At 36.4% G+C, this 15,658-nt stretch overlaps 1 protein-coding gene across 1 annotated transcript in view; it reads right to left on the reverse strand.

The window, feature by feature from the left end:
• Positions 1–15,177, reverse strand: part of kcnh4a (potassium voltage-gated channel, subfamily H (eag-related), member 4a) — a 41,703-nt gene extending 26,526 nt beyond the window's left edge. The window contains exon 1 of the mRNA XM_026916862.3: positions 14,402–15,177. Within this exon, the coding sequence (XP_026772663.3) occupies positions 14,402–14,477 (76 nt within the window). The 5' untranslated portion in view covers positions 14,478–15,177. The remainder of the gene's footprint in view (positions 1–14,401) is intronic.
• Between the last annotated feature and the right edge of the window lie 481 nt (positions 15,178–15,658).

The following is a 15,658-nucleotide window of genomic DNA, read 5'->3' on the forward strand; positions in this document are numbered from 1 at the left end:
GACCGGCACTAAGAGTGCACTGTCTTATGGAAGCCCAGTGGCTGGGGTTGGTTCCCTGGTTGGGAATTGAACCTGCGCCACGGCGGTGAGAGCACCGAGGCCTGACCACTAGTCCTCCAGAGACCCACATGTAAATAAAGCATGTAAAATGCAATATTTACAGACAGAGCCAGGGATAAAGGTTCTTAGCAGGTCCTAGTAGGAAAAAACGAAGCTAAATATAAAGAAGACAAAGTCCATGTTTGCCTTTCCAAAATTTCCTCATTAGAACTTATCATACAAAAATACAAATATGTTTAAGTAAAACTAACAGATTACATGCATCACATTTCTTATCATCTCTTCTGATAGCACATTGGAGACATAGAAAAAACCCAGGTGTGAAAAATCTGTCTCAGCTGTACATTTGTGAACGGTTCACTCGAGATAGATGTCTGGATTGAGACAAAATGTAATAGATTATCTTCTATTTCTACTTGAAGTTCTACTTATGAGGTCACGCATGAATCACATTACTCTTGAGAGATGTGCACTAATTCACACAAGCTGCCCACACTTTGTGGGCTTCATTTGCTAAAAAGCATATTTGTCTCTAAAATAAGACAATATCAATTTCATGAATAATAAGACGACATCTTCTTGTCTGTGTATCTGCACAGAACAAAATGAATACAGAGAGGTCAACACTGCTCACTCAGTGTCTGAGAGGAAACATTACATCCTCTACAGAATCAAAGTGAATGTTTTAAACTTTTTTCAAAATTGAAAGGGTAAAACTATTTTTTTTTGTGGTTACTAAGGTTAAGGTTAGGGTTAGATTTAGGATTAGGTGTAGAAAAGGCTTATCACATATAGGTAGTTATATACATACAATATGCATATATTATGTCTTTTGCGAGAAGGAGCAATCCCACAGTCACTGAAATACTAACGCACATCAAATCTCGGCCTAGTTCAACTACACCCTGATTTCAGTGAATACAAGCTACATATCCTTATTGATTTTCTGTCTATAATACCTTTCTTATCTCCAACATTCTTTCTGTGAAGAATGAGTTCTCACTTTCTCTTCGTAATATGATTATAGTTTCACAGGTGCCAGCAATACAGGAACATTGCCATTCATACTTTATACTTTTATAAACACTTCCAGTTTTTCTTTTTTATCAGTTTTGGCATCCAAATGAAAATTTCTGATTCTTTTCTGGCAAAGATCCATGATGCAGTAAAGCTTTTAAACTACCAAATGAACATATTTAGCTTTAAAGCTCGAATGTATTCCTTCTGATTGAATTTTAAAATAAAATTATTTCTCTATTAATAGTTTGAAACACTTGACCTTAACAAAAAGAACAATGACTAATTTTGCAGCCTATCTGCCTTTCAATGTGTGTGTTTCTCTGTTTAAAAGCATTTTTTTTTTTACTTTTATGAGACCCCATGCTCTAAGGCTTAACACTGAGTTACTGATAGGTAGAAGAATATTTTAGCCCTTGCACTTAATATTGTGACCAGCCGTCACCCCAACCAAACATCGGGAAGCTACATGCTAATTAAACTCCTGGTTATGGTGAATTTTCTTTTTTAGTGAACTATTTTAATTGCCTTTTAATTAAACAAAGTTACTTTAATAAACGTGATGCTACATAACTACACATGAGTATGTTAATGAGAAATGACTTTAGTTCTGATAAGAAAAGTCCTTCGTTCGGAGAATTTATCCACCTTCTTGTCCTAATCCTGTTTCCTGCATGTCTAAGCTTCTCACTTCATTAGAAAAAAAAGAAACAGCAAAAAAAAAAAACCCAAACTGTGTGGCCATGGCAACTTCACTCTCAGCTTAACCTTAGCTTAGCTTACACTATTACGTAACACTTGTTGATGGGAGGGTGTCCGCATGTGTACATATGTATGGATGTGTGTGTATGTGTGTGTGTGTGTGTGTGAGAGAGAGAGAAATTACATGTAGAGCTGACTGTTTCAAGAGTATTTCACCAGCCTCTGGCTCTTTCTCCTAAATATATCAAATCCATTTAATTATTTTAGACGTCCATGCGTGTATTAATATTAGTGTATCAGTGACCCCATTTTTCACAGCCTAGCACTCAATTATGCTCTACTTTATGTTTGCATTCTTCTCCAGATAAAGGAAAGCGTGGAAGTTTAATCTGTGAGCAGGATTCGTTCTTTTAATTTCATGCAAAAATACACATCCACTTACATTTGCTTTGCTCAAGACGCACAAAATTGTGTGCACGCTCATGAATAGGTTTCTATTTAATCAAATTGTGTTTGGAAAGTTTGAAAATAGCTTCATTCATCCTGATCGATCATGAACCTTTATACTGACCATCCAAATGTCGTAACCATTCAGAAAGGGTCATCGTTTTTTTCTTCAAGGGCATTTTTTCTACTCCTCTACGTTCTCTGGGGTAGAAGAAATCTGAATATGAAGAGACTGATACCTGTGTTTTTATAGGTTTCGTAACATGGAACATTTCTCAAATGATCACTTTTGTAATCTATAATAATATCTGTGCTTGGAAATCCTATAAACAACTCCTTGATGGCTATCTAGACAGCTGCCACAGGTGCAAATCACAGGTTTCTATTAATACGCTCATTGTAATGTTATTGTTTCTATAGTAACAAATTACACATGGACTTGTATGGCAGGTACTCCACATCAAAAAGCGTATAATTATTTATATTGGCAAAGTTTTCTGTGAGGAGACGTTTATTTAGCATTTTTGGAAGGAGTACCGGAATCAGAAGTAAAGCTGTAAATTTAAATTTTATGCCACAGATACGATTTGCATTTTTTTTGTCTTATTAACTGCAAAAGAGAGAAAAAAAGGCTAGTGATGAAAGAAATGTTTATAGCTGCTATAACATAAGTGATAACTACTACAACTATCTTATTTCATGGATGTTCCATGACATTAAGTGCAACAATAAATGGATAAAAAGTATGATGTGTTGGTCTTTAATAAATACAAAATAAATAAATTTGTACTGACAAATTACTGTGGTTTAAGAGGAATAAAACACTTCAGGACATAGGTTATAAATATAGATTATAAATTATTTTATAGGTTGTAAATTACTGTCCTATAACATCATGTCCCGTTGTGTTTATTCCTTTCTTAACTCTTACAACATTTACATCAATTCATACTGTTTCTTATAATATTGATAAACTCCCATTTAAATCAATCAGAGATAGTCTCAGTATAAGATGCTTCACCATTCACCCATAGTTCACAGTGCATCTGATAGCTTTTGTACACTTATCTGGCCCAAGCTTCAGAATCTTGAAGGTTGCAATCTGATTGGCTTCACCAACCTCTTCACGTATATGCTCTTCCATTTCTCCGTATAGAGAAACAAACTTGTGACTTAATGAGCTTTTCGGAGCAAACGTTCACAACATCACATCCTTAATAATTATGAAAGAGTGTTGTTTGAAATAGTAAATAAGATATCCCCGCATGCTTGCCTACAGACTACAGGAAGCTGTCTGTGGTTGGTCATTTGCAATGTCAGTCACATGACCGTATTGTGTGAAAGCGGGCAGGTCTTGACATCATTTGGTGACAAAAAGTACCAGACTCCCTAGAAAATGCTAGCATGTGAGGCTAGTAAAAATTTCTACGACTCAAAGTTAGGCTTAGGGGCGGGGTTAATACCTTTCTGGTGATAATTTGTATAGAATTGAAAATGAAAATCAACCACATAGCCCTTGCTTGTTCGAATTTGTACAAATGCTCCACAAGATCAGACTAATTAAATGATGTTTTTCATGAATCATACTTAACGATGATGTAATTTTGATTGATTACTGCATGGATCACTTACTTCTTAATGATTATTTTCATTGTAGTTGTGCCTTGTTCAAAACAGACAAAGAAAGGTTCTTCCATGTGAGTATGTGAGTACATACACATACGCTGGCTGATGCACTGTTGCTTCGCTGTTGCATTATTCAGGTTAAATTAAACCGATGATTGGTGGGCGATATTAAAAACTTGTTTGTTTTCCGGTGCCTGGTTGTGTAACATACGGTTCTGGTGATGTTTTTCACCCTGTGGGACAGATATTGGGAGAAATATAGCATCAGGCCATCGTGTCCCACAGCTATCATCCCTGCATTTATCTGTGCTCCATTGTTCACCATGCTCAGGTCTGAGTAGGCGTGAGTAGATGACAAGCAGCCACTTTTATTGTATCTGTGCACAATAACTCCTCCTGGTGTTTCTGAGACATGGTGGTACAGGCACCTTGAAGCTCACTTGCACCACATTCTTCTCTTATAGTCCATGATTACATGCAGAAAAGCTTTTTCTCTTCTTGCCCCTTTCCTTTCACTGGTGCCACGATGAAAAGAAAATGCATTAGTGCAAACATTTGATGTCTACATTTGAGTAAACAGGATCAAAGATCACACATATGGGTTCTCACCGAATCCATTAAAAACAGGTCGCTTCATCCCGAGGTGTGTGACCTTACATCTCTTAGATCAAGCTTCATTACGGCATGGCATTTACCGACCTCTGCTGCTACAATCCATCCAACCTTTCCATCATTTACAGCTCAAAAAACTTCTCTGATCTCCTCTATCATTTACTGTAACAAATAAAGTCACATGAAAAAAAGTTCTCAAATATAGTTCTTAAAAAAAAAAAAAAGAAACGTGGGTTGATATAAATCCTCTTCCGCTGCTTTCTATTTCGAACCGTAGCCGTATCCCTGTATCCTGGTAACCTCGGCGATAGAAACAAGAACACAGCCATATGTTTCCTTCTTCACATTACCATAGCAACTGGACACAAGAAATGTCTTAATATCATGATAAGTAATGATAATCAGTGAGACAGGTGGTGAGGTGACACTGGGCCCATCATTGACTGTTCTCATACTGTGGTTACAGCACTGCTGGCACGCAGCTAACACATGCTGTCTAGCAAAGTTTAAAAAAAACCCAGATTTACACTACTTCAAGGAAACCTAGCACACACACATACACACATTCACACACACACCGAACATAATTAGGTTCAGTTCTACCAACTATTTGGCGATATTTAAACCAAGATCCTGAAATCTGCATTCAATCTCACCTTTTCTTATCACTTCTTGTTGTCCTAGTGTTGTCCATTTTTGCTTCTTTTAATCATTTTTTTGGTTCAATTTTAGGAAGTAACACCTGAGAGAGGTTATATAAACTGTAAACTTTAGATGTTCATAAATTGGTCTTTAAAACTTGAGAGCAGTGTTATTACTAAGTTGGTTATAAACAAATTTGATATATATATATATATATATATATATATATATATATATATATATAAGAGAGAGAGAGAGAGAGAAGCAAATACAATTAGACTAAACTAAGGCTAACTGAAACACTTTAATGAAAACAAAATGGAATTTCAAGTAAAAATATTTTTCAAAATTAAAAACTTAAATGACTAAAACTTAAAATTAAAACACACTACATTAAATAACTGAAAGTAAAGCACAAATAATAGTATTAGTACAAATATATATATATATATATATAATTCTTATGTTTAATTACTTTTAGTATATTTCTAGCTCTCTGTGTGGCTGTAATAGGTGAATTTCCCTCTGGGATGAATAAAGTGGTCTATCTATCTATCTATCTATCTATCTATCTATCTATCTATCTATCTATCCATAAACACAAATAAAAAATAAAAATAAAACAAAATAACAAAAAATATATGTACCTTATATACCAACTAACAAAACCAAACTAAAATGAAGATAATCTAAAAATATCCTGTATTTATTTCTTTTTTGACACCTCAGTGTCAACTCCGCCCGAGCCCTGACCTGACTTTTCTATGATTAGCTGTGTTTACAGCTGGACTGGTGCTCATGTGTACGTTCTCCACTCCTACTACCGCCTGCACACATACGCCCACAGGTTTTATTAGTCACTCAATCTCACGTGTCTCTCCCTCATTATATCCATCGCACCTCTGTGCTCTGTTTTAATGAGTCACACTTTGTTATCTAATAAATAACATACAGGTCTGTGGGACAAAAACAGCCCTATGAGCAATAAAACCAAACTAAAGACTCCAAATACTGTATTCATTTCCACACTTCATACACTGCTTATTACAATCCAACATCATGACAAAAAAATTGCCAAGTGTATTGCAATATTTATGAAGTAATATCAGTGACTCTGGGCCTCAGATTACCTATGAGGATGGCTAAACTAATCCCTTGACACAAAACAAACACATTCATATGGAAAGCATAGTCTACTCTTATTATTTCATCTGCATTTACTGCTAATTTATTTCTACTAATACTCTATACCATTTCATCTGTTCAAACACTGCGAACCACAATACATTATTCAGTCATATGTCTATGGTTTGCATAAAGAAATATATGTTCAACTATGTTTCCTAATATGCTTAATATATAAAATATTTTAAAACAAAGTGGCCCTTTTGACCATTTATCTGATTTGAGGAGCTGAGTGATGACGTGACTGTAATATTGTACTAAATATATTTTAGTTAGGCAGTAAGAGCACATGGAGAAGAACTTTGCATGCACAAATATTAACCCTAAATAACCCTACAGAACCTGTTTCTCTATACATTACAGACCTTTCCCCACTAAAATAACTAAAATAACAAACAAAAAAGTGAATACAAGGACCTTGAGCTACAACTGTATACGACTGTGTGTAAACTATTGTGCAAGTCAAACTTATCATTTTGCTGTCAATAGAAAAAGGTGAAAATGAAGCAATTTGAAGGTTCTTTCAGTTTGCTTATTAAAAATCATACTAAGCCTGCAGATTGCTTGCTGTTCTCTGTACAAGAAGTTCGTGAGTCACTGTTTGCTCACAGGAATACCTAGGACACGACTAAAACAAAAACTGTCAGAAAAACTGGAAAGTAATGAAATCTACAGTTCAGTCCCCCGAGTTAATATTTATGCTCACTTAAAATGAGAGAAGGAAGCTGATTGGAAAAGCTCAATCCTTTATCACATAAATAGAAGAACATTTTTTTAAGCAACAATTTTTGATCTATGAGTCATTGAGTTTTTGTAAAACACAGAAATATAGCAGAGAAAACTGGGACTGATGCTTTTAGGGTTCTGCAGAGGTTCCTTCAAGTGTTCTTCCTATAGTCATGGGTTCTCTGCTTTTCCAACAGTTAGCGTTTTTGGTTTTCTAAGAGTCTACTTTATAAGTAAAACACAATGTCTTCTACGTGATGTTAAAGAGAAAAATCTCGCTGTAATGAACATAGTCTGGGGTTTGGATGATTTTCTCAGCCTGAAGGTTTCTCAGAAGTGGGGTGATTTTTCAAGTAACAGGTTAGCTCATTATAAACTCCCAGACCTGCAGACGGAGACAGACACAGTGAACAACCACAGAATTTGGACATCCAGGCCTGAAAATGAGAACTGGTCAGAAGGTGTTGATTTATTTTCTATATAAGCAGCTCTGACAGCAGTTCCTGCTGCAGAAAATCACAGGTTTATATTATTGCATTATTCCGTGTTATAATACACTATTGTTTCTATAGTAACAGGAGAGAGGAGAAAAAAGAGAGGCTGGTGAGGGAATGACTGTTTACAGCTGAATATATAAATGCATAAAATGTAACTGAATAAAAGTATATAGTTCTTTAACAAGTAGAACGTTGAAAGTTGGAAGATTGCTGAGGTATAAGAGGAATCAAACACTTCAGGAAGTGCTGTTATTGGAAAATAATCAACTTCAGGGTGGTAAAAGTAACTGATCTGTGTGTCAGGCTGCATCACACCACCTTGTCGTTGATTATTTTCCTTAATCAGCACACTTCCAGGTGTTTATTCCTAACATAATGTATTGTGATTATACTACCGAAGCCTTATTTACAACTAGGTAACGTGTTGCACGTGACACATTCACAGACACTGAATTACTGGAGCATGTAAGATAATACATGTGCAATCACTGCATACATTAAATGCTTTAATAAATCATACTAACACATTGAGCTCTTCTCTGTATTAAGTAAAATGCCAGTCTTCTATAATACAAAACTATGTACATTATAAAAAAAGATTGTTAAGCCTATTTCTAGGCATTATTCTGCTGCTCGAAACTGTTTTGTTCAATTGGCAAATAAGTTTGCTAATTTCAAATATTTATTTCTAGAAAGAAGCAACATTATCTGCCAGTAGAAGAAGATAATTTCAAGCTTGAAATTAGTACAAAAGGTCTACAAATAGGATTAATCATCTTATATTTATTTATTAATTACATTTCAGTTCTCTCATATGAAAAAATATAACATTAATTTGCCTATATTCAAAATCTTTTCAATACCTATATTCCAGATGTCATTTGTATTCTGCTCAAATGGATCTCTATGTGTGGATGGACCATGTCAAAGTTCTTTGAAGGTTTTGTGGGGGAAAAAAACCATACAGGAATAGTGGACACCAATCACACTAAAGTACCTGCTCAATCCTTTCACAACATCCTTTCCACCATTTTAAAGCCAGTAAGTGACATTATTTTAATGCCACAATGACACTTGCGTGTTCGAGGAACTTCTGCATGAGCTGAAGTGGTGAGTTTATTTCTGTGAGTCAGACAGTGTTTGTACAAAACCCACTGACCCACATGAGTCACATCTCTGTCTACTGAGAAGAAGGTCAGACGAAGATTCTGGTAGTCAGGAAGACATTCCTCGTGGACAAAGAAGATAGAGTGAAGAAGACCTGGCTGCATTGACCAGTTCTACTTTATGATTTTGGACACTGGTTTCTTTCTTCATATTGTGTGAAAACCAAAGTGCAACTTCCACACTACAAACACACACACACACACACACACACACACACACACGCACACACACGCACACACACACATACTGTATACACACCCACTTATAAGCACCCACACACAGCCTCTCATCCAAGCATGAGTAAAGTACAAAAACTGAACAGGAATCCTAGTCGTGACTGGAACACAATGCACACTACTGCATTCACATGTTAAGGGTGTATGGATGGCAGTTCACATGATGATGAAAACTCTATATTTTGCAGTGAGACAGCAACGGTACACATTACACAGTCTACCACACACAGCCACTGACAGAACCTTCAGTCAAAAGTTCAGTTTTCTCAGTTTTTTTTATTCTGTGCCATGACACAGGCAGGAAAACCTTTATCTTATACACAGCAGTGATTCTGTGTGTATTATACTTGTAAATGAATACGAATAATGCAGTGCTTACGTGCTTTACAGCATTCACTCATTCATCCTTAGTAACTGCCTGATCAGGGTCACAGTGGTTTAAATTAGGTTCCTAGTTTGTTTATATTTTGGGAAATTGACGCAATTTGTTAAAATATCATGGGCAGGAACAAACAAAAATAATACCTGTGCAAACAGGATTAAAAAATTTGATGAAAAAAGTTATAAACTCAAGTGATGTAGCTGAGGTTGAGGAACTTTCAGACCAGAATTCACACACCATGCTGCCATTTCTATATCTGGGTTTTAGACCAGTGTTTTCTAGTGTTTCTGGGGGCATAGGGTTCGTATTTAGACCACGCCTCTTCGGATTTAAATCCAAATACAGATACGGATATTTGGAGCAATAAACAGGTACAGATCCAGATAGTCCCACTGAATTACACAAAGTTGTATGGTTTTCCTCCTTTCTTTATTTTATATAATACAGTAGCTGCTTTTGCAAATTCCTGATGACTTAATGCTGTATAAATGTCTACCCTCTTTTGCATACATGAGCTCACAGATGCATGTGATTGGCTAGTGTCACTGTGATCGACAGGGCAGACAGAGTATGCTGTCCTTCCCACCCAGAGAGCATGGCCAATTTTGCTCTATTGGACTCCCAGCCATGGATGGAGTGCATAAAAGTGCCAAATAAAACAAGCTCTTTGGCAGTTTTGGGCTTTGGATTATGTGTATAGATATTAAAGTCATCAGTTATGATTAAAAAACAAAGTCAGATTTAGTGCTGAGAAACAATCCAGATGCTGATTCTTTTTCTCTGGAAAACAGATGAGCCTGACAAGTTATTGATTTTCATATGTAATATACAGTATAGCAGGATCACAAAAGATGTTTGTGATCATCCTTTTGTCTTATTTCCCCTCAGTAAATTTTCTGTCACAGGAAAGTCTTCAGGACAAATGACTTTGTGTTTTGCGGTTTCTCTGTAACATGACAGATTTTTTTTGTCTTGTTAATGTAAGAAAGGGGAAAAAAAGAGAGGCTGGTGAGGAAACAACTGTTTATAGCTGCTATAATGTAAGTAATAACAGGAACTTGTTTTGTGGACATTTCACTATACTACTATAAACTGATTTAAAAAAAAAAGATGTTCTTTATTTACTAAAATAACCTTGGTAAATTGCTGTGGTATAAGACCTGATTATTTTTTCTATAACAACATGTCTCTATGTGTTTCTTTTTTTCTTCCTTAATATAATATCATTATATTAATATCATTAATATATTTCTATTACCTTGAAAATCTTGCAACTGAAATCTAAAATATATTTTTCTGTTCTGAACTGTTTAGTTTAATAGGTTTCAAAAGGTGCTTGATAGCTTAAAAAAATTTTTATTACACATCTAAACTACTTTAGAGAATTCCCCATTTAGTTCCATTAGTGCCATTAGCTTAGAAACAGTCTAATTGTATGAGCTTTATGAAGTGCCAAGTCTTAATTGCTTTAACAACTCCCATGGCTCATTAGAAGACTCCTTTTATATTCATACTCATTTAAACATGTCCTTTGGATGTACTGTACATAACCCTTACATAACACATAGTATGGATCTACATAATACTGCTAATTTGCATATCACTCTTTACAGTGCTAATGAGCTCTCTCTCAGTTCGTTCCGAGACAAAGTAACGTAAGATGAAATGACAAGGGAAGGAAAAAGGAAAGGAAAGGTAAAGAATGTCGAAAATAATAACCAAGCATTCATGCTACAGCATATTAGAGGCTCATAGACTTAACCAGTATCTATTTTACATTTTGTGCCTGAAATTACATATCCAAATCTTGAGGATTTCTACTGAGACAGCACAGATAATAAAAGCAATATAGTAACGTACCACTGCACAGAATCGCTCAAAAATATAAGAAAAAAATGCTAAAATAATCTGCAATGATTAAAAAATGATCATAATTCCAAAGATGTGGGTGCTTTTATGAATTTTATTATGAATTGTATGCAGAAGTAGGAGATTACATTTGACCAGTCACTTTTTGGATTAAACATTTTATTAGGTCTGTTTTCACAAGGAGGCATTTGAAGCAACAAGTTTCTTGGTAACATCATAAGCTATTTTTTTTGTCTTATTAACTTCGAGAGAGAGAGAGAGAAGCTGGTGAGGGAACAACAGTTTATAGCTATTATAATGTACACTATATGGCCAGAAGTATGTGGACACCTGACCATGACACCCATATGAGCTTGTTGAAGATCCCATTCCAAAGGCATGGCATTAACATGGAGTTGGTCCTCCCTTTGCAGCTATAACACCCTCCACTCTTCTGCGAAGGCTCTTCACTAGATTTTCAAGCGTGGCTGTGAGGATTTGTGCTCATTCAGTCACAAGAGCTTTAGTGAGGTCAGACACTGATGTCGGGCGAGACGGCTAGTAGCACAGTCGGCGTTTCATTTCATCCCGAAGGTGGTCAGTGGAGTTGAGATCAGGGCTCAGGTCCCTCGAATTCTTCCACTCCAAACTTGGTAAGCCATGTCTTCATGGCCCCCGTTTTGTGCACAAGGGCATTGTCATGCTGGAACAAGTTTGGGCCTCTTAGTTCCAGGGAAATTGTAATCGTAACCACTACAGCATACAAAGACATTCTAGACAGTCCTGTGCCTCCAACTTTGTGGCAAAGGTTTGGGAAAGAACCACATGTGGGGCTCATGGGTAGGCATCCACATACTTTTGGCCATATTGTGTAGATTTGAAATGTGCACTCTTTTGGCATACAACAAGCTTTTTTGTGGTCTTATTCAACAATGTGAAATATATCTTAGTCAAGTTTATATGCTTAATATGGTGACATTTATTTACAGTTCAGTTATAAATGAGAGTCACAACCAGAAGATGAGGGTACTAGAAAAAAAGTGTGAGTAAAGCAGTCAAAGGTTTGATAGTTAGGGAACAATTCATAAATCCATTAGTTATCCTACTGGGTAAGTAAAAGCTCCAGTGTGCTGCCCAGTTTCTTGTTTTGGTTGAGAGACTGAGAGCTGTGATTTGATTCCATATGTTGACGCATGTCGACGCAAATATCGAGTAATGGTGTGTTGAAATGCTCGCCAGATTTAACCAACAGCCAATAGCACTCGAGATATGCCATATTCCCACGGAATCTAAACAAACTCAACATTAGCTTAGTGAACTAGCTAAATATAGAGAACAGCGAAGAGTTTTACATTGAACAGATGAACCATGTTACTGCTAACAAGCTGTTACTATAGAGTAAGACCCACCCTCAGGGGCAGTACACATACTTCTAGAGAGCATTTAATTGCAAAAACACAAGACTAGTACAGACTCGACAGTCATTTTCCCAGAAGTGACAAACTATAAAATTATAATGAACTAAATATCTTCAAAACTTTTTGGGGGGTAATTTGTTACCTAGATATACTAAGGGACATGTAACACAAAAGGCTCTGTAACACTAATTTTGATTTCAGGGGCACTTCAATTACATTAATACAAACTAAAAGAAGCAAAAATCATTGCCCAAAGTTTTAGCTTTGGGGTATGGTGTTCTGGCTACACATCTCACATAAAGTATATTATTCAAGTCTTGCTAGCATCTCTATTTTCTTTTCACATGTTTAACCATGAGGTGACTGTGTGTTGTGTTAATAGGAGATTGAAATGACAGCTTTGCGCTGTTTTTTTTTTTATTATTTTGCTTGGCTTTCATTAGTGTTTTCACAAACCTGTCTATTCCTGATTCTGAAAAGATTATCTGTCATCCGTACATGCTAATTAATCCGACTTGCAAAACCATTCTACCATCAGACAGATGTGTCAGTCGATGTATGTAGTGCAGCAGGCAGCGTGATTTGGAAGGTTGTTCTGTTATTACAGCATCAAGATGCATTGCATTAAGAACTGTGAAGTGCAAGTGTAAACAGATGTTTTGTGAAGGTCAATAAGGAGTAGTTTTTTCTTTTTCTGGTTGTTGAACCTGTCTGTAGTGCAAGCTTCAGTTGCAGGGTTATATGTAGAACCTTTAAAGGTTCCCCAAGGACAAGCTACATTTGTTCGTTTGTCTTCTTAACGGTAAAAGAGAGTAAAAACAGAGTCTGGTGCACAGGTTTAGAAACCTGGCCTCACATGGTGACTTTGCACTTGCTCACTGTAATTTTTATGAATTTTTTGTGAGGTTGGATTGGAGAGGCACTCACTATACAGCTATCGAAGATCCTTTTAAAAGCTTCAGCTATTGCTTGCATTCATGGGTGTATGTTTTTTCATTGAAATTCAGACTGAAAGGTGCAAAATAAAGCTGCTTGAAATGCAATATTCATGAGCTTGAGAGCTTTAAATTGACCACGCTCTCAATCTGGCATAACCTGCTTTGGATTTTCTGGTGAAGGATAAAAATCAAACAAGAACTTAAAGCAAAGGTGGATAGTCTGTCCATAGTACTGTGTCCATATGCTAAAAATGATTTCATATTGGGAGAATACAAAAGAACCCTATTCATTTACTCATGAGCGTAAATTACATGATGAATGTTTATATAAAAAAGACATCTATCCTTCTATGTAAATTCACAAGTTGGAGAAAAAGTAGTACTGTTTTTTTTTTAAGAAGAAATAGCACTAATATACAGTTTTGTATTAGCTTATTGTTGAAATTATTTAAACTGACTTGTGTAATCCTTGAGGGTTCTTTGGATATTTATGGGTTCCTAGCTTCCTAAACAGGTTTTACCTAGAACCCTCTCTGACATTCTCCCAGGAGAACAAACCTGAAGAGTGTAGCTAGCTGTTCATAAATCAAGATTTTGAAAAAAAAAAAAAGGAAAAAGGAAAAAGCTAAAGTGACAGCAGAAGGATTTACATTTCTGGTATGGTTTATTTCCATGCTTTATATCACTCCTTTTTTTGCTCACAGTATTGTTTTGTTGTTTAATGGCTTTTTTCATCTATATTGCTGACTGAGGCTTAAAGCTGCTTCTGTCTTTGTGTCCTCTCTCTAATATTAGCCTGAAAATAGGATTAATGCCATTTTTCAATCACTTTCACAACGAGAAGCTAGAGGTCAGAGGTCAGACTGAATATAGGCAGAAGGATTAGTGCGGTACTCACGGGTGCCGTCGAAGTGCTTGGCGATGGTGTCCAGGAAAGTATTCTGGGGGGCCAGGAGCCCCTTCATTACAGGCATGGCTACTATCCACTCCTGAAATCACTCCATCCCAGAACGAAGAATAGCAGAAGAAGGAGAGTGAGGCTAAGAGAGTGAAAAAGACAGAAGAGAATGCAAGTGGAGAGATGGATGTTGTGAGAGAGAAAGCTGGAGATTTAAGAAAGGCATTAAAAAGGATGATCCTTCCTCCAAGGTGTCTGGACAGATTAACTGCTCTGGATCAGTGCACTTCATCCAACACACCGGTTGATTCAGTTTGTTCTCTGATGATGCTCACTTTGATGTTTTTAACTTAATCTGTGCCATGATAATTGATGTCGTTCATCCTTATCCTTGTAAATATGCAGTTAACGCTGCTCCGTGATGATGATGATGAAGAGTGCCAATTTCCTGGTCAGGTGAAAAAAAAAAATCCCATCTCTTCAACCTATTTCACTTTTGCTAGATTGCTCTCTTTTACTCTTTTCCCTCGGATTCACACAACTTGCCACACTTCACTGCTCCCTCTGAAGAGCTCGTCTAATCTTTTCCTTTTTATTCACTTGGCCATTCACTCTTCTGCCTGCAAATTGGAGATTTCTCTTCATTTTCTCTAGTCAGCTTGATTCTAAATCATCTTTCAGTTCTTTAGTCCTTGACTCAGCAGCAGGTGTCCAGTCAGCATCCCTCCAATGTTCAGCATCTCATTTTACACTGGTACCTCTTCTAGCATTCTCTCCCTCTCCCTCTCTCTCTTTCTCTCTCTCTCCCCCTCCCCCTCATTTGTTCTCTCACATACTCTCGCTATCACATTCTCTTAGTCTCCGTCTCTGTATCTCTGCCACCCAGCCGACAGGCTCTCTGTTTATTTCTGCTTTCCCTTTCTCTATTCCCTCATCAGTCTTTTAATACCCTTGTTTCTTTTTAAATCACTAGAGCGGTCAACAAATGCAGTAATCCACTTGACTTAGCACATTGACTTAGAACAGAAAAAAATAACAAAACAGTTTTTTAAATAGAATAGAAGAAAGAAACACTGGATCCGTCTTGCATCAGCCACTATTCTGGCTACAAATGTGACACGTTTTAGCCCAATGCACTGAAAACTCATGACACTACTAATATCTGTGGTGAGTTTGTCAGATTTCTGTTCTGTTCTTATCTGTTTACTTAGAGTACAGAGAAACGGTGAGATTAACACACAACCTTATACCACAGCA

Source organism: Pangasianodon hypophthalmus, chromosome 13 (genome assembly GCF_027358585.1).
Source record: "Pangasianodon hypophthalmus isolate fPanHyp1 chromosome 13, fPanHyp1.pri, whole genome shotgun sequence".
In the NCBI taxonomy this organism is placed as follows: domain Eukaryota; kingdom Metazoa; phylum Chordata; class Actinopteri; order Siluriformes; family Pangasiidae; genus Pangasianodon; species Pangasianodon hypophthalmus.